At 52.1% G+C, this 23,449-nt stretch overlaps 2 protein-coding genes across 12 annotated transcripts in view; one reads left to right on the top strand and one right to left on the bottom strand.

The window, feature by feature from the left end:
* The window catches only part of Ift140 (intraflagellar transport 140), a 74,887-nt gene that overhangs the window by 6,155 nt on the left and 45,283 nt on the right, over nt 1-23,449 (bottom strand). For 8 of the 11 annotated variants that reach the window (XM_048789391.1, XM_048789397.1, XM_048789395.1 and 5 more), the window contains 7 exons: nt 4,892-5,069; nt 3,875-4,065; nt 3,272-3,367; nt 2,872-3,004; nt 2,658-2,801; nt 1,324-1,452; nt 972-1,154 (listed from right to left, as the gene is read on the bottom strand). In XM_048789391.1, coding sequence (XP_048645348.1) covers nt 972-1,154; nt 1,324-1,452; nt 2,658-2,801; nt 2,872-3,004; nt 3,272-3,367; nt 3,875-4,065; nt 4,892-5,069 — 1,054 coding nt within the window. Of the gene's footprint in view, nt 1-960; nt 1,155-1,323; nt 1,453-2,657; nt 2,802-2,871; nt 3,005-3,271; nt 3,368-3,874; nt 4,066-4,891; nt 5,070-23,449 lie in introns of all 11 variants that reach the window. The other 3 variants (XM_048789401.1, XM_048789396.1, XM_048789400.1) reach the window with 3 other exon arrangements.
* Nucleotides 10,553-23,449, top strand: part of Tmem204 (transmembrane protein 204) — a 20,276-nt gene continuing 7,379 nt past the window's right edge. The window contains exons 1-2 of the mRNA XM_015490970.2: nt 10,553-11,459; nt 19,383-19,538. Of these exons, the coding sequence (XP_015346456.1) occupies nt 11,180-11,459; nt 19,383-19,538 (436 nt within the window). The 5' untranslated portion in view covers nt 10,553-11,179. The remainder of the gene's footprint in view (nt 11,460-19,382; nt 19,539-23,449) is intronic.

Below are 23,449 nucleotides of genomic sequence, written 5' to 3'. Positions count from 1 at the left end.
ATTCATCAGGTCTTTCTGACCAAGAAAATGGCATGTGCCTTTTCACTTGGGCAAGAATTCTTTTGTTGCTAAGTAGCAAGAAACAAAACTGCACATTTAACTCTTGCTTCAGGAAGAAAGAGCTTTCAATATGAACAGGCTAAAATTTTGGATAATTTACAGTTTTCTATGTACCCATCAGGTTTCTATTGAGAGCAATTTTTCTTGCTTAAAAAAGATGAATGAAAGGGCTGGGGTTGTGGCTCAGTGGTAGTGCTTTCCTAGGATGGGCAAGGCCCTGGGTTCGATCCTCAGCACCACATAAAATAAACAACAACAAACAAATAAATAAAGGTTAAATAAAAAAAAAAATGAGTGAAGGGGCTGTGGCTGTGGCTCAGGAGTGCTTGCCTAGCACTGGGACCTAGAGGACAAGAGGCTGTGCCAACAGTAGCCAGATATGAAAACCAAATACTGTTTGATTCCATTTATCTGAAGCTCCTGGAGGAGCCAAAACCATAAAGACAGAAAGTGGAAGAGGGATTGCCAGGTGTTGGACAGGAGTGAGGAGTTGTTCAAGGAGCAAGACACGAATGTTATGGAGATTGGTTGGGTAATTACGTGAATGTACTCAGCACTCTGGCACTGTACCCTTAAAGAATGACTAAACTGGGTGGGTGATGCACACCAGTAGTCCCAGTTACTCAGGCAGGAGGGCCTGAGTTGGAGGCCAGCCTGGGCAAGATAGCAAGACCCTATCTCAAAAAATAAATAAATGAAAGGTAAGATGTGCAATTCCATGTGGTATGCTGAGCACACACACACAGGTGTGCTGACTCCCTGGCTGACCTGAAGGCAAGGGTGCCCTCTTGTTCTCAGAGCCCTTTGTCTCTAGCACAGGGAGCAGCCACAGTCCAAGAGGGAGTGGAGCTATTCCCTCCCTGAAGCTTGGGCACCTGGTGGGCAGGGTCCCACACCCACCAATCCTGCACCTTCTTGGCAGCCAGCAGCAATTCCACGGCTTTCTCAAACTGCCTGTGTTCAATGCAGAAGTCAGAGCATCGGGCCAGGAGGGCGGGGTCTGAATTCTCATCCAGGTCCTCTGCTATGAGCTGCAGGGCTGCAAACTGCTGGGTGGTGAAGGCCAACTCCAGGGCCTTGGAGAAGTGGCCAGCCTGTGGACAGTGGTGGAGCTCTGAGTGCCTGCTCAGGGTCAGGGGACCCCAAACCTTACCCAGCTGGGTCTCCTGGAGCCCTGCAAAAACAAGTGTCCCTGGTCTCTGCAGGAGCCTGTCACCTTCCCCCTCAGGTCCCGTGGGTCCCCAACTGGGGTTGACCCTTTACCTTGTGGTACAGCATGACTGCCCTGTCCATCTGCTTGCCCTTCTCCTCATAGTAACGAGCTGCCTCAATCATGTCCTCCGGAGAGCTCAACAGGGCCAAGTTCATGAGCTGGTCGTCCAAGCCATTCTCCTGTTGGGTGGGGGCAGGGCTAAGTGGGCAGTTCCTGTTCAGCACGCTCAAACCCACTTAGGTTTGTGAATATGGTCAGTTGAGTGTCTGCCTCCATTCAGTTTGGCATTGCCAGGTGATTTATGCCTTCTTTTTTTTTTTTTTTTTGGTAGCACCATAAAAGCCTCATAAAATGCTAGGCAAGCCTCTGTACTCAGTTGCACTTCCAGCCCTCCATCACGATTTTCAGCCAGCACCATACCTCAATGGGTCTGTGTACCAGGACTTGCAGTGTTTCATTTTATAAAGCACTGCAAGATACTTGACATGAGGGATCTTTCCAGAAGCGAGACCCTGGGCTGGGACATTCAAAAAATTTTTTTAGTTTCGTTTTTTAGTTGTTGATAGACCTTTATTTATTTATTTATATTTGGTGCTGAGAATCGAACCCAGTGCCTTACACATGCTAAGCAAGTGCACTACCGCTGAGCCTCAGCCCCAGCCCCCATTTTTTTAAATACATATTTTTAGTTGTAGGTGGATACAATACCTTTATTTTATTTTTATGTGGTGCTGAGGATTGAACCCAGTGCCTCGTGTGTGCCAGGCGAGTGCTCTACCATTGAGCCACAGCCCCAGCTCCCCTGGGCTGGGACATTTTTATGGATGCAGAATGTCCAACAGCTTCTGATGAGGTAGGTACCTGCCTGTCCATGAGGCTACACTCAGCCTGCCCCCTACTGGCTCAGGAGTACTGGATGCCAGAGCACCCAGCAGCCACTCAGTGCTTCACCACATCAGAGAGAGGGAGCGAGATGGGAGGAAGCCAGGCAGAGCCAAGAGGATGTGGAAAACAGTGGCAGGGTACGGGTGTGCACCATGATTTTTTCCACCCTTGCCACTGAAACACTTTTTTTTTTTTTTCATTTTTTGGAATACCCGGGATTGAACTTAGGCACTTGACCACTAAGCCACATCCCCAGCCCTAGTTTGTATTTTATTTAGAGACAGGGAATCACTGAGTTGCTTAGCACCTCACCTTTGGTAGAGGCTGGCTTTGAACTCGTGAGCCTCCTGCCTCAGCCTCCCGAGCTGCTGGGGTAACACCCAGTGGTTTTAGCTACCGCGCCGGGCTAAAACACCCAGAATAAAACCTTGAAAACGGCAATGCTGCACTGTCTGGCCTCTGCCCAGGAGAAGCCACCAGAGGCTGCCCTCTCTGTTACCTTGCATAGGCGGATGGCATTGTTGAAGGCCTGTGCCCGCGTGTAGAAATGCACGGCCTGCTTCACCTCCTCCTGACTCTCATACTGCCGGGCGAGGTGATAAGATGCTGCCCAGTTTCCAGTCTCATTGGCTATTTCGGCAGCCTAGAAAGACCCAAAGAACCCAGTAGTCTCACACTCCCTGAGCAGGCCAGCTCCCCCAGGACACACTCACCTTCTGGATGTTGCCCTGGAAGCAGTGGATGCGGACCAGGGAGAAGTAGTCCTGTGCCAGTTCGTAGTAGCGCAGGGCAGCATCCATCTCTGCCTGGCTCTCCAAGTACTGGGCCCACCACCTCCACAGCGTCCTACAGAGCAGCCCCCAGGGCCACAGGGCTTCCGTTAAGTCCTGTTCTCCCCAGTAGGACCATTTTCCCATGCCACACTCAGACCAGCTAGGGAAAAACAGGTCTCCACAGGAGACCAGAAGTGAGAGGCCCAGGGGCAGAAGGGGTCTTTGTATCCCGGGACTAGCACTGGGAACCAAGAGGACACTCCTATACTCCCACAAGAAGCAAGGGCCCCTAAGCAGTACTCTGCTGGACGACTTGAGTGCTGCCCGCTGGGACACTGACTTGTCCTTCATCTTATTAATGTAGAGCTCCAAGGACTGCAGATCTTCAGAGAGCATCCTGGGAACCTCGAAGCGGTGGGTGTCAGACTTCTCGTAGCTATGGAGGGAGAGATGGAGGACCTTGGTCCCTTTGGTCTTGGCCCCATGATCAGAGGCCATGTCAGAGACAGGTCAGGGCAGTGGTCTGCGTGGTGCCTGGCCTGCAGCCCTGGGGCCTGTGTGCTGTGTTCAGGGACAATGAAGTGTCCTAATCTGTGTGGATTCAACAGGCCAGTCATAGCTCAGGGCTCCTCACATAAGTTCCACATTATGGAAGAGAATCTAAGTACAGCTCCTGCTCTGGGAAGTGCTGTTCTGCAGCCAAGTCCCAGAGGTGACATGAGTCCTAGTGAAGACCCCCAGCCCCACCGTGCCAAACACCACAGTCTTATCATCTTCCTTGGACATAGAGGCCAGCATGTGAGGAAGGTGGCCCGGGTCTCTAGGGCTCTCCTACTGAGAGGGGACCTGTGCTGTCCTTGACAGTCCCCCCTAGGAGGGTGCCAGCCACCTGGAGGCAGGCCTTTCCTTTGAGAGCTGCTGTGGCCCAGGCAGCCCCACTCACTAGCTGAGGGCCAGGCCGCGGTCAGCGCTGGCCTCCAGGTGCTTGGCGTAGTTGTAGCAGGTGGTGCGCAGGTGGATGCGGTCGTGCAGCTCAGCCACAGCCACGGCGTTCTGCCACTGGCCAGAGGCCTGGTAAAGCCTGTTCAGGAGATCGTAGCGCTGGCACTCCTTATACAGCTGCTCGGCCTCCTCCTGGAGAAGAGAGAGCACTATCACTGCTATGGTCTGGCACCCCGGAGAGACTGTTCCAGGAGATAAGGTGGTGGTCACTATGTCCTGTGTGGAGCTCACTGCACAGGGAGGGCACAGGGTGGCAGCTGCCACCAACAGGCTCCTGAGAAAGATGCAGCGCACACTAAGGGAGGACGGACACTGCACATGTGGACATAAGGCATGGGCTAACATATATGAGACAAGCACTGCTCACCCCCAGCACCTTTCTTGTGCCCACCTGAGCACTGCCAAGGGAAGAACTGGCTCTACTGCCCTCCTGCCCTTGCCATGTCCCAGGGGAACCCCTGTGCACTCCTGCAAAAGAGCAAGCCCTGTGGCACAGTGCTGTCATCCCCCACTACTGACATGTGGGTGGGCAGCCTGCCTCCTGCCCATGTGTGCAGCAAGTCATCTGATGCTATGGCAGGGCTCTAGCCTATGTCTGGGGGTGCCATCTTCTGGCTGCTCTGGGAGAGCTGGTGTGTAATGAGCTCTGACAGAGAGCAGATAGGGAGGAGGCAAAGACCAGAGGTTAGCTGCCATTTGTGAACATGTGGCCCGACAAGTATACCCACCACCTCCCCTCTGTCTGCCATGTAGGGTCCAGAGAAATCTAGCAACTGGCCTCTGCCCTGCCTGTCAGCCTGCCCAGTTTTCCTGGGGTCCAAACCCCAGTGAGGAAGGTCTGTGTGGGCAACCTCTGCCCTCTTTACTGCAGGCTCAGCTCAGGTGTGTGGCCTTCCCTTGGTTTGCCTTCCAGGGTGGTGTCTGCCTGTCCATCCCAGGAGGACTATGGTTCACTCACCAGCATGCCCAGTTGTATGGCCAGCATGGCCACTCTAGCCTCCAGCTCTGGCTCCAGCTCAGCCTCCCGCAATGCTCGGGCCCCACGGGCATGGCCCATGTTTCCCAGGCATACCTTGGCGACGTCCAGCCGCTGGGTCTTCACACACATGCGTGCCATGTTCTCCCATACAGTCTCGCTGTGGGCAGAGGAGACAAGGTCCTACTAGCTTTCCTCGCTCAGCAGCCTGTCAACGTGCATGGCTCTCAGGCATGTGCTCCGCATAGCAAGACTGCAGACTAGGCTCTACTGCCCATCGCCCAAAAAGAAGGAAGGTGAGATGTGTCCTGAGCCCCAAGGCTGGTGCTTCTGGGGTGGCAGCCAGACATGCATGGCGTGACATCCCTGATCCCAAAGGTCTTGGGGGCGGGGTGGGGACAGGGCCCCATTAACAGGTGTCCTTCTGTGTAGGTCACCATCTCCTACTTCTTCACAGCTCTGCTGCTGGTTTGGTAGCGCTGCTCTTCTTTGTCACAAGCACATACCAAGTTGGGTCTAAGACAGAGCCTTCTGCTGCAACAGAGCAGGAGACCTGGCACAGCCTCTCATAAACCACCTCCCAGCGTCAGGAGCCTGGTGGGGAGAAAGGGCAGCAATGGCTTCGCCCCAGCTCCCATCAGCTGGGCAGGGGAAGTGAGATGAGAGGTCTGGGTGGCAGACACTTCATGGTCCCTCATATGGGTGGTCCACTGTGAGCCTCAACCTTCCTCAACCATTCAGACCTGTCCATGATGTTGCCTGGACTGTCTTCAGATCTGAAATTGGGCCTGAGATCTCAGACACAGAGGTCCACAGAAAATTTGGGACACTCAGTAGAAGAAAGGCAAAGGGAAGAAGTTCACTTACTGCATTGTCTGCTACACGCAGGCCTTCCTATTCTAAGACCATGGCAGCGTGGCAGCACACATGCACATACATGTAAGCACACACGTACTCTCATGCACATACAGACATGTGTATGCAGCGAACCCCGGGAGGGAGGGGGGCTGTGGAGCCCGTGGACATGTGGGTGGTAGCATCCTCCCCAGGTCCACCTATCACGTTTCAGCTGCTCCCTCCAGATACAGCCCTGACCACAATGAGAGCCGATCTGTTCCCTCTCAGCCTGACTCAGAAGCACTTACAGAGAGACTTGGAAGGCAGCTGTCCTGGTGAGGGAGGGTACTCAGGGTTGGCAAATTGAATGTTTTGGGCCCTTATGGCATGCCCCAGGTGGAAGGACGGAAGGGGGGGCTTCTTGAGAGGGTAGTTTGGTCAGGACTGGTCCCACTGTGGGCACTTCTGTGGCAAATGGGTGACTAGGTCTCAGAATCCCTGACTTGGACAGAAATGGAGTGAAAGCTGCCTCAAGATGGAAGCACCAGTGGAGTCAGCTCATGTGCACCCAGGGCAGGGGTCTATCCACTGGGATGGCCATTGCTGTGGGGGTCTGTGGCTATGACTCTGCACACCCAGGAGCCCTTTCCTGCAAACCAGTGAATACTGCCTTGGCTCTGCACGGGGCCTGTAGAACTTTGGTTGATTGAATAGCTATGTATTAACGAGTGACAGAAGGGCAGGCATGCCTTATGTATGCTGGCAGCAAGGTCCCTGGCAGCCAATGGGTGTGAGGTAAGGCTTGACTAAAAGCTGCACTGAATGATGTGGCAACATAAAGCCATGGTGCTGTGCTGGGGAAGGCTTCTTCCGCCCTTTCATCCAGGACTTCTGGAAAAGTTCACCTTCCTTTACCCAACACTGGGTTCATCCTTTGATTAATTCTCTTGGGACTTGTCATACATTGGTCAGCAACTTCTGGGATGCTCCAAAGTACTGCCTCTCTGGAGGACCAGGTTGCTGGGCAGCACCTTTGGTTTTACTTTCTCAGGAAGTGTCCTTGCTACCCTAACCCTTTTGCTTCAGAATCCAAATGGCTAACAGCACCTGTGAGGCAGCAGATGCCACAGATACCTGCTCAGCACAGTGTAGCTGGAGCCCAGGGTTCCTCCCTGTAGGAGCTGCTGCTGCAGCCAGTTCTGTACCAGGTGTCAGAGGCTGTGTACTACCTGGTTGTCAAGGGACAGCAGGCAAAATGTCTTACCATTCAAACTCCTTCCCTTTCATACACAAGACACTTGCCTTGCCTTTCTTTTCCATCCTGAGGTGATGAATGGATGCGCCATAGGTGCAAGCCAGGTGTTTGGGATGGGGTGTGGCTCAATGGTACAGCACTTGCCTAGCATGTGAGAGGCCCTGGGTTCCATCCCCAGCACCACAAAAAAGAAAAACCAGTTGTCTCTAAATGGCCCAGGCGAAGTCAACTTTTATGGGGTTCTCAGGGCCCCACCCCAAGGCCCTATGGGATACCTACCAACCAGGTGGATGAGAGCTCTCCAAGACAATTACAGGTTCCAGAAATACCAGCTAGGGACAGTATGTGGGATACAGTGGTCAAGTCTAGAATCTCAAAGTACCTGGTCACAACACAGCTCTAACAAGTTGTACAGAACTTTTGTGTTCACATACAGGCTGGACAAGAGCCCTCCCAGGCCTGCTGTACAAACTGAGTGGGTAAAGTATATGGACCTGTTTCATCAAATGCAAGATGCTATTTAGACACAAGCCTTTCTTTATCTTCCTATATCAATGACCTTTTAAACATCCTGTTTACTCTTCACTGTTTCCTGAGGCCCAGCATCCTTATACCTGGACAGAGTGAACTATGGTTCTTTGCTGCCTCTACTCGCCAGGGTAGCTCCCTTTCCTCTGCCTTGTCATTGGAAAGTAAATGGCTCCTGTCTGTCTTTAATCAGTGGAAAACCATCTAAGCAAGCAGAGCCTAGGTAGTGGGGTGGGCAGAGTCAGCTGATGTCTGCTCCAAGGCCCCTCCTCTTTGGCAGGCAGGCTGTGCTCACTGCCTCTTATGATAGGACAGAGACATAAAGAGTTGTCCATGACAAAGGCCTGGCTGTTTCACACTGCCCTGGTCCCAGGAGCAGTCTCTATCAAGTGGGGACTCTGAAAAGTGCATGCTGAAGTTGTCAGACCCACCCAGGCAGACAGCAGCTGGGAAGGCCCCTTGCAGGCCTGAACAGGGCCTCCCTGCTGGGCTGAGGTCATTGTGCACAAGCCTTGGGGAGGGCAGGGCCCCTTCCCAGCCAAATACAGACTTGCTGCAAGAGCCTAGACCCTAAGAGATGGCTGCAAACTTCCCCCACAAAATTCCTGACATTCTCTGCACACAACTTGTTGAAGATGGGGATGGCCGACTCCAGTGCAGAGTTCTGGGATTTTTGAATCTGACATAAATTCAAAGAAGTAAACACCCCCCAACCCCCAGTCCTGTGTCCAGGTCTTGAGAATTTCCTGTTGTCCAAGCCAGTCTGTGGTGAGTAACCACATCTGCACCTCATCAGCTCCCAGGCATCTAAAATGAGAAGCAGATGGGGCCAGGGATGGGGCTGGCCTTAAGATGGTCCTAGTTTCTGGAAGACCTGTGCTCTTAGAATTTCATCTGGACTTGTCCTGAGTCAGGACAATGGGCTGCTAGGGGGCCTGTGGCATTCCTGTCTCCCTGAAGCTTCTCTATTCTTCCTGATGCTCCCTGCTGTTCTGAGAGCAAGAGGAACAGCAGCATATGTGGGAGCTGCAGACAGACGGAGGGAAAGAAATGACCACAGACAGCAGCAACACAGGGAGTTGCCCTCACAGTAGCCAGGGAGCCTCTGGCCTGCCTCTGGGTCCCCTGAGGATACCTAACTTGAACCCTGCTCCTGGGCTCATTGACTGTCCATGCCCAGTCTCACACTGCCAGCTAGAGTTGGATGGCTGAATGGACCTAGAGGGTTGACAGGAGCCCCTAAACAAGCAGGGAAGTCAAAAGGCAGCTGATGTGGAGGCTGTACAACAGGACTTCCAGGGTCTTGCTGCCCTCTAGTTGAGAACCTCCAGGTGCCCTTGTGGGAGGGAGCCAGGCCTTGCAGTCCTTCTTCCCAGCCCCAGAAAAAGATGGACGGAGCTAGCCCAAGGGCAATAGCTGGGATAATCAGAACATGCCTTCTAGCATGGTGGCACAGCTACTCAAGGGACTGAGGCAAGTTCAAAACCTGCTGGGCAATTTAGTGAGATGCTGTCTCAAAAAAATAAAAAAGACCTGGGGATGTGACTCAGAGGTAGAGGGTCCCTGGGCTCAATCTCCAGTACTGGGGGAAAAAAAAAGTTTCTGGGTTTTGGACCTATTGCTTTCTCCTCACTGGAAATTAACCATTTAAAGACTACTTAAAAATAAGTGATTTAATTAATCATGGAGGGAAACCAAATCCTTCCCAACTTTTGGGAAAATGCCCTCTTCACAAACACCTACTGCACTGTGTGCTTAGGAATGCCGAGTGCTGGAGACAACGTGCCCTAAACCTGCCCTTGCTCCTGGACACGCAGGTGGCAGCAACTGTGTTCACTGCCAGCTCCAGAGAGAACAATCCTGTGAACACCCTTGGGGAAATGAGGGACCAGTGCTTCTCAGGACCAACACCTGGCCATAGGCTGGGCAGAGGCAGTTTCAGCCTGTGTGTGAAGTCAGGCTCTTTTATGAAGTCACATTCCATATGTGACCAAAGACTCCAGTCCCAGGAAACAGGAGTCTGGTGTCAGGAAAATGCCACCCAGGACCTGGCTGGCAATGCACTCGGGTAGGAAACAGCCAAGAGGCTGCTCTCCTACACCTGGGCCCCGCAGGTAATAGGACTCTGCACACAAATGATGTACTGTGCTTTCCCCCCAAGGTGGGTTCAGGTGAAACATGGCACCTGTATCTGTGTTCATCCCTGCAACTCCCAAGCCCTGGAGGATGGGCCCCAGTGCTGGGCTGAGGTTTCTGCAGATGGAAGGGTATATCAGACCCTTCTGCTGTGTTTGTCCATTGATGCCGATGGGTTCGAAACAGAATAGAGGAACCTTCCCAACTCCCTGGCAGCATGACAGCATGCAAAGTCACCAGTCTCATTCTGTGTCTGGCCTTGAGGCAATGACAGTCACATCAGCATTGTGCACAGATGGCTAAAATCCACATTTTCTGTCCCAGGCTCTGCACCATGCCCCACCTCTACATGTCCACAATCTCACCTTGTCTGGCCACCTCAGGGACCACCTCAGCAGGAGGTTCTCTTTGTGGGGCCTACCCCTTCAGCTTTTCCCTTGAGGCATATGGCCTCTGCAAGCAGACAGCAGCCTATCTAAGGGGTGTCTCTCCCTCTGTTCCCTCCCAGTGTGTGTCCCTACTCACGGGCAGGCTCTGTTGCTTTGTGGCCTATAGTGCCTATTATGCAGGGAGACACCTGGAAGACTGGGTGCTGTACCCTGAGGACCTGTTCTACAGTGTCCCTAGACCCTTGGGCCAGCACAAGAGCTGCTGCCTCTGCAGCTGGCCAGGCTCAAATGTGACAGGTGATTAGAGTATGTGGGCTAGCATCCCTGGCCTCTCTTTGGGACAGGAGGGGGAGGGGGCAGTGGCGGGGGACAGCTGGAGCAGTTAAGTCTCCCCAGGCCTTTCCCGTCAGGAAATACATCCTGTTGGTGTCTGGCTCTGTGGTAGGGCTGCTATTTGTTGCAGTTGGCTACGCCTCCTGCTCACCAAAAACACCTCACAAACAACCATTTCCTCTCTGCAAGAGACGGGGAAACTCGAGCTTGCACACACACACGCACACACACACTTCCTTGCAGCAGGCTCTGCTTTCCAGGACCTGCCATTTGTGGCGGAGGCACTGGGACAGGGCTCAGGCAGCAGAGGCGGCTGAACTCTCACTGCACCCGCAGCCCTGCTGGGAGCTGGTTCTGAGGAGCGTGCCCAGGCTGACTACCCCACGGCGCCTGCCTCTTGAGTCACTTTCTGCTTTCTGCTGCTGCAGGCAAGAAGAGGTGCTGTGGACACGGCCTCCCTGGCCTCTGGATCCCAGGAAGACGGCACACTCACAACTCTGGATTCTTGCTGGTGCTCCCGTTTCCTGCCTAGGATGGGCCTCATGGCGACCGGCTTCAGCACAGGCCTGGCCTTGCTCCAGGTGCAGGAGGGAGGATAAGGCAGGGCCGTGAGTGGCTCACCTGGACCTGTTCCATGGGCCTCTCCCCACATACCCCTCTCCTGTGCCTGGCTGGAGAATGAATGGCGACGTCCTCTAGCTGCCCCAGGTAGTACCTTAGCTCTCCCTGGGCACGCAGCACCTGAAGGGGACTTGGCATCCTCTCTGCTCTAACAGACAGTGCCAGCCAGTGATGGCCATCCAGAAGCTTGTGGCCACAGCTGTGCTGGTGGCCCTCGTCTCCCTCATTCTCAACAACGCAGCAGCCTTTACCCCCAACTGGGTCTACCAGACACTGGAGGACGGACGCAAGCGCAGCGTGGGGCTGTGGAAGTCCTGTTGGCTGGTGGACAAGGGCCGGGGTGGCCCAAGCCCTGGGGCCAGAGCTGGGCAGGAGGACACACAGGACTGTGAGGCGCTGGGCTGGGGCTCTGAGACAGCAGGCTTCCAGGAATCTCGAGGAACCGTGAAATGTGAGTCTGCTTATTTTTGTGTCACCTTCAGAGGGGCTGGGTGAGGAAAGGCTGTGCCCAGGCCATTGGGAAAGGGAAACTGGGCCTATGCCCACCCTCACTTGGTGAGCAAGGTCACAAGACTTGCTCCTGCTTGGTCCATCCTCTGCCTCTCGCTCTTTCTGCAGGGAATTCACCTTATACAAGTGGGGGCTTTCTCTGCCATTACGCATGGCTGAAGGACAGGTACAGTAATCTAGTCAATGAAAGACATTTTTCCTTGGTTGAAAAAAATTTTGTTGAGCTAGGGATGTAGCTGAGTGGCAGAGCACTTGCCTAGTACATGTGAGGCCCTGGGTTCGATCCCCAGTACCAAAAAAAAAAAAAAAAGTAAAATAAACAAGAAGTTTAAAAATACATGGCTGAGTTCTGACTTAATTTCCACACTAGTCAACTAGTCAGGACCTTTAGGGCTGTGAGCAGCAGCAAGGGAGACTCCTGGGGCCTGACTTCGGCTGGGATATGTGGAAGGAGGCCAGGGAGGCTCTGTGATGGCAGAGGGCAGAGTGTTGTTTTGCCTTCAGGCTCCCCACTCTTGTCCAAAGGCCTATCTGCTGCCCTGGAAGTTGGGAACCTCACTCTGAAAGTGCAAGACATGGTGCCTGGATCTGGCTCTGAACAGACACTTACTACAGAACATGTAATCTACAAGAGTCACTCTGCTGAGATTCATGTTCTCCCCAGATCGTGGATGACCCCTTAGAACTGCTGACTGCAGGGGGGGTGGGCTTGTCTCAGTTGCAGACCCCAATGTCTCAAAGTTGGATCTTGCCTGTTTTGGAAGCAACATTAGCCTGAAAGACAATGTGAGGCATAGGCGAGGTGCCTGTTCAGTGCTCTGAGTTGTTCCTGGAAGTCCACGAGCAACACTGAGTGCAACGGTCAGTTCAGGGCCCTGACCTGCTATGAGCCTGGGAGCCCAGACTGGGGACATTCCCACTTCACAGGTGGAGAAGCTGGTAAAAAGAATGGTCTGTGTCCTCCTTCATCCTTCACAAGCAGGGAACAACAGCCTTTTCTTGTTTTTGGTACTGGGGATTTACCACTGAGCCACATCCCCAGCCCCACCTCCTTTTCTCATATTTTTATTTTGAGACAGGGTCTCACTAATTTGTTTAGGGCTTCTCTCAGTGCTAAGGCTGGTTTTGAAATTGTGATCCTCCTGCCTCAGCCTCCTGAGCCAGTGGGATTACAGGTGTTCGCCCTGGTGCCCAGCAACAGCCTTCCCTTGAAAAAGATCAAAGCACATGGACATTTTCAAAAATCTCTACCAGCTCCCAGAACTCAGGTATCTTGTGGGAAACCATATAAACACAGCTGAACTTGCGTCTCTGTGTGACCTGTTGGCAGAGAGCCTTCACTCTGGATTCTATGGTCATTCTAAAAAGGAAATCGAGCAACTCACGGCTCTGTGCCTGCCTTTTATGTGGGCTGTAACAACACACATAGACCTGGAGGCCTTGGACCTCCTGGCTTGGGGCTGGGACACAGGTAGGGTTTCTAGTCCTAGGGCTTTCACTATTCTTTGGGACCAGCATTGGCCCACCTAGCAGGTGGGAACCTCCACCAGCCCCCGGCCTCTGCCCTGGGCCTCAAGGCTTCTCAATGGCCCAGGTGCCCCAGATAGCTAGAAGCAGGCTGCCCCCACTGCCTCCTGCATTTGCACAGTCTTGGGGCAGGAGGAGCAGGGTGTGTAGTTGCCCTGATTCCCCTGCTGACCTCTTGCTGAGGCCTGTTGCCTCAGACCAGCTGAACCCTTGGTCCCTCAAGGCCCATTCCTGTCTGTTCCTTCTGAGTGCTAGCCCCACTGCCGGTCCTCAGGGCTCCCACTTCCCTGAGACTGAATGCATGCTCTGTCCAAACACTTGACAAACTTGTCGCACGATCTTTAAATACTTCTCCTCAGTTAACGTGGCACTTGCAGGTAGCTGACCCTCAATGAATCTGAGCAGCGACTATTGGTTCAAACAATGGAAATGGTCCAAGTTTCTCAGGAAGGACTGAGAAGACCAAATTTAGGAAAACAGGCTGAACAGGTAATTTTGGTTGCCAATAAAACTTCTAACACATATTGAGACTGAAGCATGATAGGAACAAAGCAGACCCAAGTCAGCATTTCCTGAAGGGAAACTACAGATCCTAACCCATGGGCTTGAGCCACTGGCAAGGGGGCAGCATGGCGCCACACCCAGCGGTATGCAGGTGGAGATGATGGTGTTGGCTCCTCTTCCTGACTCCTCCCATCAATGAAGCCTAAAAGCAGCCTCACTTGTTCCTCTCCCTACTAGCAGGCCCCTCTATCCACACAGCCCATAATAAACTCGCCACTTCAACTCGTGTGCACCTGTGTGCCCAGGCTGATGGACAGCTGCTGCCTGAGCCCAACCTCAAAATGCTCCTGTTAAACCTCACCCCTTAGTCCATAGGGGTCTAGAATCAGCACTCTGGGGAGGGGCAGCCATGAAGGGCACTGCCTGGACAGGTGGAGTCAGTTTAGGGCCGACATCCTCCTTCAGGCTGATTTCCCCCATGGACAGGCTGGTGGCCAGTGTCATGGGGCTGACACGGTGGTTTCCTCAGTGCCACCCTGAGAACCAGCCCAGGGCCAAGGTGAGGTCAAGACAGGTCACAGAACCCACACTGCAACCCCATGAGCACAGGCACATCTGCCAGCTCTGAACCCTGAGGTCCTGCCCTGGAGAATACTGAGCCAGAACCACTCAGCATGCCTCCCTTGCAAGTACCCCAAGGGCTGGCCCAAGAGACAGGAACAGGGGCTACCCCATGACACTCTGCCCTGTGCTGCTGGGTGTCCTGAGCCAGCAGGCTCAGGGGCCATGGGGGCCAGTCCTATGCTTATGCAGGTCCAGGCCCCTGTGTAGCACCTTTGTCACACTGGGACCTTGGATTTTCCCATCAGCTGGCTGCTTTGTTCCTATGGTGCCTATACTTTTATTAGTGATCAGGGTTTCTCTTCCCTGTGAGGAGCCAGGGGTCTGGAGACCTGCGGGTCCCTCTGACTACCTGACTTCAGGGCTGGCTTCATTTTTCACATTTATTCTGCTTCCTGTAGTTCATGCATTCTGTCAGGCTCCCTAAGTCTGAGGCTACCCGTGAACAGATGAACATATAACTGAACCTAGGGGCGGACCAGCTGGACCCAGTGCTCCCAAAAGGAGAGCCCCACCTCCGTTCTCAGGAGGCTCATGAGCATCATGCTGGACATCACACACTCCTGACTCGACAGGCTGGCTGGCTACCTGCGCTGACACCCTGCTTGGCCAGGCACATTTGTGCCATGCTTTCTAGGGGATCATCTCAGTCTGTGAACACAGGCAGCGTCAGGACCAGTGACATATTAGACATGGTGGATCCTACAGGTGGATGGCCATGGGAACAAATTTCATCAGGAGTTCTTCCTTCTCAGATGGAGTGTGGCTCTGTGAGTGCTCCCTGTGGTGAGGCCATTGGGACCCACACTCATGCAGAGGCCTGCATGGTGGCTTATGGGGTGGGTGGCCTCACAGAATCTTTGTCACAGTGCTGCCAGGAAGATGCAAGAGCCAGCTGAGGAGCAGGACAGTGGGAGGGCAGGGCTGTGGGTGGAAGACAGGCCAGAGGTCAGTGCATGCTCCCTTCTTGGCTCTGGGAATGGTGGTCTTCTGGCCTCATGGCAGCGACATATACAGCCACAAGAGCCTCTCAGACCACTCTTCTCCAGCCAGCAATGGTCAGCCCCATTCACTCAGAGGTCTTTCCTGGCCTTCCAGGCGGAGCTTGGGACACCACTGGGCCATTCCTGTACTATTAATAGTCGTGCCACAGTTCAATACCTCCCCAGTTCTACCATCTTAAAGTAGAGAGGTTACGGGTTGGTCATAAATGGCAAAAGTAACTACAGAGTAAGTTAAGTGTATAGATGACAGAAGAACGGCAACTTCCACAGATACTCACAGATAGTTTTCCAGATCAGACTGGAAAGGAGCCTCAGGAGCACATATTGTCTTACACATGGAGACGGCACCCTACAGAAACATGCAGGTACAGCAAGAAAATGACCAAGAATGTGCCTACAGAATGGGAGAGTCATTGCAGCTGTTCTTCTGACTGAGGATTAATATTCAGGATATAAAAAAGAACTCAAAAACTTACCCCCCCCCAACAACAATTAATAAATGGGCAAATGAACTAGACAGATACTTATAAAATGGCCAAAAAATATATGAAAAAATGTTCACCACCCCTAGCAACCAGGGAAATGCAAATCAAAACTGCACTGAGATTTCATCTCACTCCAGTCAGAATGGCAGTCATTAAGAATACTAATAAAGGCTGGTGAGGATGTGTGGAGGGGGAAGGAACACTTTTACACTGTTGGTAGGATTATAAATTAGTACAACCACTATGGAAATCATATGAAGGCTCCTCAAAAGACTAGGCCTGGAACCACCAAATGACCCAGCTACACCACTCCTTGGTACCTAACCCTTTTAAAGAATTTAAAGTCATCATGCTACAGTAATACACGAATACCCATGTTTACAGCAGCATAATTCACAATAGCCAAACTATGGAAACAATCTTGGTATCTGTTAATGGATGAATGGATAAAGAAAATGTGGTATATACACACAGTAGAGTTTTACTCAGTCATTTGCAGGAAACTGGACGGAAACTGAGAGCATTATATTAAGTGAATTAGCCTAATACAAAAAGTCAAGGGTCATATGTTTTCTCTCATATATGAAAGATAAAGAAAAAAAAAAGGTGGTGGGGAGTATTATGAAAATAGTTGGGAGATTAGCAGAAGAAAGGAACTGGGGAGACACCTGTTAGAGCTGACAGTGGAAGGTTCTGCAGTCAGGAAGGTTCTGGCAAGTCGACCTGGGCAGCCGCCACCTGCCTCAGCCAAAGGGTTTGGTCCCTCAGTCTGGGGAAGTGAGGATAGCTAAGTCCTGGTTCCTCCTAGGTCTTGAGCCTCAGCAAACAACATGGTGTCATCCCTGATTCCCACACCCCAGGCCACCAAACCAGGGCTCAACTCCCTTGGGGTTCTAGCTCCTCAAATGCCACTTCTCTCTCCACATCATTCTGGAACCCACATCTACCCACTCTCATCCTCTCCAAGTTGTGCCTGAACATGGTGGAGGACTGCCCCAATGCTGAGCCCCTAAACCAACAAGCGGGGCTCCCTTTAACCCATTGTGCATCTCCCGAGTCATGTTCTGTGGTTATTCTGAGGGTTAAAGAACATAAACTCTCCAGGCACCTCTATTTGCTCTCTGGCAGCACACTAGTTGAGTAACTGCATGTGAGACGCTGATTGTCCAGCAGCCCAAGGGCTTCGTGCGTCTGTGAGGCTCTTTATATATGCAGTGTGCATGAGGCCTACTGGCCTCAGAGCTAGCTGCACCACCTCCAGGTTGAAGCCGGAACACTGGAAAAAGCCTGGGATCTGGGAAGGGCTGCTCAAACTCCAAATGACAGGAGGGGACGCCATGGAGGAAACAGCTCAAAACACAATGGGCAGGACAGGCTGATCCTTGGTGGCGGGAAGTGGCACAGAGCCCCTGAAGACTCTGTGACTCCACAGCCTAAATATAGATGCAGCCCACAAGGAGCATGAATCACAGACACCATCCTGGCCTGAAGATGGGGTGGGGCACACATGGGGCCCTGAACAGATGGTTTGTGGCACAGGGCCCCATAAATAGGTCTGTGTTCTACTCATGTGCTGAAGGGGCTTCTTTCACACTGCTTTAGTGGTTCAGAAGGACCAACAGGAAAGGGGTCTCGCTTCACGGTGGACAGCACGGGGGTTTTAAATAGATGTTCAGGGCCACACCAGCACATGGCAAAAATAATTTCTTTTCTTTTCAGTACTGGGGATTGAACCCAGGGGTGCTCTGCCACTGAGCTACATCCCCATTATTATTTTTGAGACATGGTCTTGCTATGTTGCCCAGCCTGGCCTAGAACTTGCAATCCTCCTGTCTCAGCCTCACCAGTCGCTGGGATTACAGGTGTGCATCACCATGGGAAGGTCATTTCTCAGCCAGGATCTCTCAGTGACACTGCTGCTTACCCTTCCCCTGTATGGAGGTTACCCCTGGGCACAGTCAGTACTAAAGGCACAACTGTGCACCAGGAAGTATGCAGAGGTCTCCTGACAGTTGAATTTCCAAGGCCTGTGGACTCACCTCAAGGACTGCATATCTTCAATGCAGCTTTACCCAACTCTGATGGTCACCCACCTGCCTGGGTCACAAGACTGGAGTGAGAGGAGGGAGACTGGGGGAGGTATGCCTTTGGTGTGCAGATGAGGGGAGCAGGGGAAGTTGGGGCTTTGGGGATGGGACAGAGGATGGCAGAGGAACAGAAACAGAGAGTGGCTAATGGATGCCCATCATCTGTGCTAGGGTGCAGAGCCCAGCACGTGATGGGAGGAGAGGTGCTACTCAGCCAAGAGTGTTTTGAGCTATTCCCTGAACCTACGTTTTTTCAACAAACACTGAGACTGAGCTATATGTAACTGTTCACGTTGGCAACAGCAGTTTGAAACTGTCCTTCAACTATGTAAAGGCTCACAAAGACTAAGCACCCTCCCGCCCTGTAAGCCTCTGCTGAGGCACGAGGACAGGACACCCTCCATCCTCTGTGAGGCGTGGGCTGAGGGACCGACAAGTCTTCAGAATAGGTTGCATGTGCTGGCTACGCTCACTTACACAATCAGGCCACCTGTCCAGTGCACAAGCCTCCCCACCTTCCTTGTCCTCATCTGGGCCATGAAGAGTGACAATGCAGTGGTCATCGGGAAGATGACAGCTCTCGGAGGATTCTATTCTCTTGCTTGGTTCTTGCATTTCTGATTATGATATTTTCGGTGACCCAATTGTCTATTCTCTCTCAACTCTTGGAAGAGCACCTTAAAGCTCCAGCGCATGCCTTTTAAAAAAACGTGCTATCTGCAGCAACTTAACTTTGTGATTCAGAACCTCCTAACTACTGTTCCATCACAAGAAGACATGGAAATGCCAAAGGCTGGGGCTAAGTGAACTGCTGCTCTCATGCACAGTCCCTCTATTCTAACCATGCTCATCGACAGACCCACTGTTGGCTTTGGAATAACCTGGAGCCTGGAAGTGACAGCATGGTGGGAAGACACCATCACCAGAATCCCATGGAGGCTTCTGCATGAGGTTTTACTTAGGAGAGGCAAAGCTCACAGACATGCAACCAGCCCTCCCTGTGCCCACCCTTCCTCATCAGTTCACTTACAGAGGGTTGGTCCTCCTGTCTACCCTCCTGGGACCAGGATGTAGGGTGGGAAGCAGAATTGGAGGCAGGGTACAAGATGATGGAAGAAAGGAGTCAGGTGGGGGCTCTTGATGTTGCAGACTCAGGTTTGGCTCCTGCTCTGCCCCTTGCTGGTTGTGACAAGTTACTTAATGTCATAGGCTCAAGTCCCTCACGTATGAGGAGGGAGGGGTAACAGCATGAAAAGCTGACTGCTAAAGCAGAGGGGGAAGGCTGGGCCCCCTGCCAGGGCATGTGGGACAGGGACCCTGAGCATTATCAGTGCAGGCTTCCTTTTCCACTTTCAACCCACCGTGTGGCGCCTTTATGGAATAGTTGCTGCAATAAGACAAAAACCAGAGAAGGGCCATCTGAGGTGGGACAAGACCACTAGTACTGTGATGAGCCCTTAGTGGCCAGGGAGAGGCACGGGCAGGACCAGGGTCAGAGGTGGGTGGACAAGTTACTGTCTTTTTAAAGGCCTAGCAGAGACCCAGGGAGGATGAGTGCAGCCAGTGCACCTGACTCAGCTCCTCTCCAAGCTGCTTCCTGTGCTAACCACATGTCCCTCTCCTTCTTGATCCGTAGTGCAGTTCGACATGATGCGTGCCTGCAATATGGTGGCCACAGCAGCGCTCGCCATGGGTCAGCTCACCTTCGTCCTGGGGCTTACAGGCTTGCCTCTGATGTCACCTGATTCCCAATGCTGGGAGGAGGCTATGGCTGCTGCATTCCAGCTGGCAAGTAAGTACTCTGGGCAGGTAGAGTGACCATGCCATAGCCCCATCAGACTGGCCAACTTGCTAGGGCCTCCTGATGTCATGGGGGTACCCCAGGGCCTTGGGTGACATGGGGGACAGGCTGCGTCTCTTAACCTGGCCAAAGATGGCCCCCATGTTCATCTCTCCCTTACTGTGGGCAAAAGCAAGACAGACATGTACACTCAGGGGTGAGGAGTACTGAGAACCTGGTCACCTGGCCTTGAGTCTCTTCTACCTTTTCCCTATTAAAAGCAGTGCTAGATTACTGGGGTGATGTGCTTTTCCCAGTCTATGGGATCTGTACCTGCCCTGCCCTTCTGAAACCCACATGGGGGCAACTGAGACTCATGTTCCTGCTGTCTGCTCAAGCAGCCAGGGAAGAGCTGGTTTGTACTGGATAGAGATAGGAGAACCCAAACCTGACTCCGGCCTCCTGCTGCCCCAGCTCACAGGCACAGGCACAGGCACAAGAAAGGCCAGACACATGTTCTATTGTCAACATTGCTTCCCCTCCTTCCCTCAGTGTAACCCCTTCTTACGAGCAAAATAAGACACAGGACATGCCAGTGTGTCCCACGCTGCCCAAAGACAGAGGAGGTTCATGTACGTGTGCACACAGAGCTTTTTTCTGGCTGTCACAGATGCAAGCCATGACCTGCCTCCCTCACCCCTGTGCAATTGTGTGGTGGGGCCCCATGTGAGGCCAGGATTCTTGGTTTGATGTGGCTCTGGGCCATTAGAAAATGAGCCTGTTTGGAACACTGGACCTGCCATCTGGGCTCATCTGGGCCCTAATGGGCAAGGTGGGACAGGGCATGAGAACACCTTGCTGTTTTTAAAGGGCAAGAGCATGAGCACTGTCAAAAATGATCCAGAGAATTATTCTGGTGGTTCTGGACAAATGTCTGTGACCACCCCTACCCACAACGACCTTGGGGTCCCTCTGCTCTAGCCTGTGGACTCAAAAGAGTTTTAAGGATCCTGGCCAACCCAGGGAAGTTCAAGTTTCTTGCTACTCACTTGAGACAAGTCAGCTCATCAGAAACACAAGGCTCCTGTCTGCAGGGCTAGAGCATGTGGTGCTTTCCTTCTTAGTGTATAATCGCAGCCTTTCCCAGTGTCAAATGTACAGTCCCAACAGAGGAAAACTGTGGGAAGTCTGAGGTGAATCATTCTAGGAATAATGGATCCTGGATCCTTATCTTTCTTGAGAAATGCAATTTCCAGAATGAGGCCAGCCGGCATTCTGGGCTAGAACGGGCCGGAGTATAGTAAGGAAACTGGGCTGAGTGCTATGAATAGCTGAGCAACATAGTCCTGGGAAAGTCACTTCCCTGTGGCTGAGTCAGAGCAGGAAGGCAGGATCATGATGTCCCAGTGGAAGAACACAAGGCTCAGTAGCAAGAGACAAGGAATTGCATCTTGGTGTCCATGGCTATCACTGTGAACTTGGGAGAATTGCTGAGCCAACTGCAGTTTACCTAGTGCCCAGCCCCAACTGGTTATGAGAATAAATGAAGTAGGTAGAATGAGATCAAGGATCAATTCTGCCTCCTTTCCTATTCCATGACTGAGGATAAAAACACAGAATTCCAAATTATGAGACATATTTAGGAAAGTTACCTGCTTTGCCTTCTGCTGACCTAAAGGCCACAAAACAGGAAACATTTTCCTTGTTCTTACTAAAGCCAGACCTCCATCATGTGTGACCCTCTGGAATTCCATCCCTTCAAGAAGGAAATGGAAGATTTTGAAAACATGATTGGAAAAACTGGGCTATAAAAAGATATTTTAGAAAGAGAACAAACCCAGAAACAAAAACTAAGATTTCTGGAAGCACAACACTGAATAGATGCCATAGAAAGTGCTATATCTGGAAATAAATGACAGGAAAAAGATTATTTTAGTGACATAAAATAAATGCAAGTAACAGTTCTAGATTCTGATCTCCTACCTCCTAGCAGGGTAATCAAACTGATTGCTGTCCTTCTTACTGTCTTCCTCCGAAGACTACTATTTGGAATTATTAGAACTACTTGGGGCCTAGCACATCAGACTGAGAGGTTGTCTCCTGAAAAACTCTGGTTTCAGAAGGCAGCGTTGCTTCCAAATAATACATTTTTAAATACCAAAATGGGGAAAAGTCTCACATTAACTAAAACTGAGCTGTTTTGCAGCAGTTCTGGAGATGTGCCAAAGGCCTCCAGGGGCCCTGTCCTGGTGTGTGAAGGGTGTCAGTGGTTACTACACCCCCTGAATATTTCTAGGCCAGCACAACTTCTGAAAGGGCTGGACCAGACTCTTCAAAAATCATCAGACAGGTGGAGGCCAGCAGAAAAAGCCAGAACACTGGGCGGCAGCAGCCCTGGGCATTTTGGGTGGCTTTTCAAGCCTCCACAGGCTGCCCCACCCCTCCTGCATGACACTCCTAACAGGTCCGCTTTGCCCCAAAAGGAAATGCATTTGGTCTGTTTAGACTCGTTTCATTGACAAACAGTACAGGCAACAGTTATGTGCCTTTCTTCTATCATGCTGCTAATTTTAGCGCTGGGTTTTTTCCTGTGCTCTGGTCTGTTTTAAAGCCAGGGAGAGACTACAGGGCGCCAGGATGTCCTGTCACAGGACGAGGAAACGCCTGCTGTTACCTGTTGTCAAGCAAACCTCAATCCTAGAGCTGGGGTGAGGTGGGCAGGGAGGGGAGAGGAGATGCTAATGCACAGAGGGAGGAAAGCAACTAACCCCAGGAGGAGGCTGGAGAAACCTGGAAACCAGCAAAAACACGATGTGCTGAAGGGAAGCTCCTGATTTATCCCAGAGAGACAAGGGTCCGGGCTTTTGTCTACTCCACTCCACAGCTGGTTCTGGACACCAGGGCCACACTCCGCCTGGCCCTGGGTTGGAAAAGGACCTTCCTTGAATCTCACAGGTCTTCATGTCAGGAATGTGCATATCAGCTTTCTGGTGGTTTAGGCTCATAAGTTCTGCCTAACACGTGCCATGGTGCTGGCATCTGCACTTGATTTTCTAAGTATGGTTTCATTTTACCTTAAAGTTGAAAACATTCCTTTCTGTCCATGCACTGGATACCTGTGGAAACCTGCATTTTCCCTGTAACGGATCACTCCGCATGTCAGACAGGCCTGTGACATCAAGGTCCATGCAGCTAGGTCTGCCAAGGTCCTTAGGAGACAAGACAGGCCAAGGCTCTTGGAACTCTAGCTGCCACAGGCAAGTTCACTCTGCCTCCCTGCTCTGTCCTTCACCAGATGCCTTCTTCTTTGCCCTTTTTGGTTTCTTTGTATAACGGGCATGGCAGGCACAAAATGCCAGTGTTTTCCTGTCCTCTCCTTCCTGAGGCCCCTTTAGGGCACAGTTCCTATACCAACTGATCCATCAGCTCATTCAGATACAATACACAGAAGCCCTCCCAGAAGCACCTCAAGCAACAAGAGTGATGATAGGCTCCTTGCCTGTGTGCTTGTGACCCCAGGGGGAGGGAGGACTGAGATGAGCAGCTGCTGCCCAGCTTGCTCTGTGGTCCTTTTCCCACGTCTGCTCTTTTACTTACTTTCTGATGGCCTCTTCTCTTCTCTCTCCTGCACCTTTCCCATGGTCTGTGGTCTTGCCAGCTGTGTAGGTAGGCACAGGTGGAAGAGGGCCAGGCACATAGCCTACAAAGTGGTGAGCTTGTTCTGGCCTCTGCCTATGTAAGCCAAGCTGCACGCAGCATATGACAGGGAACTAGGGGCTTGCAGAAGTGCAGTTCGGGAGGCTCCTCAGCTCTGCATTGGAGAATGGTCCCAGTCCTCCCAGGTGTGTCCTACCTAGTGCTCCAGCTGGGGACCAGTGCTCTATCTATACAGGCAGGTGTGGAACCCAGGAGCTGGGTTCCAC

This window comes from Marmota marmota, unplaced genomic scaffold (genome assembly GCF_001458135.2).
Source record: "Marmota marmota marmota unplaced genomic scaffold, marMar, whole genome shotgun sequence".
In the NCBI taxonomy this organism is placed as follows: domain Eukaryota; kingdom Metazoa; phylum Chordata; class Mammalia; order Rodentia; family Sciuridae; genus Marmota; species Marmota marmota.
The sequence above is the reverse complement of the archived record's forward strand: the minus strand, read 5'-3'. Positions and strand labels throughout refer to the sequence as shown.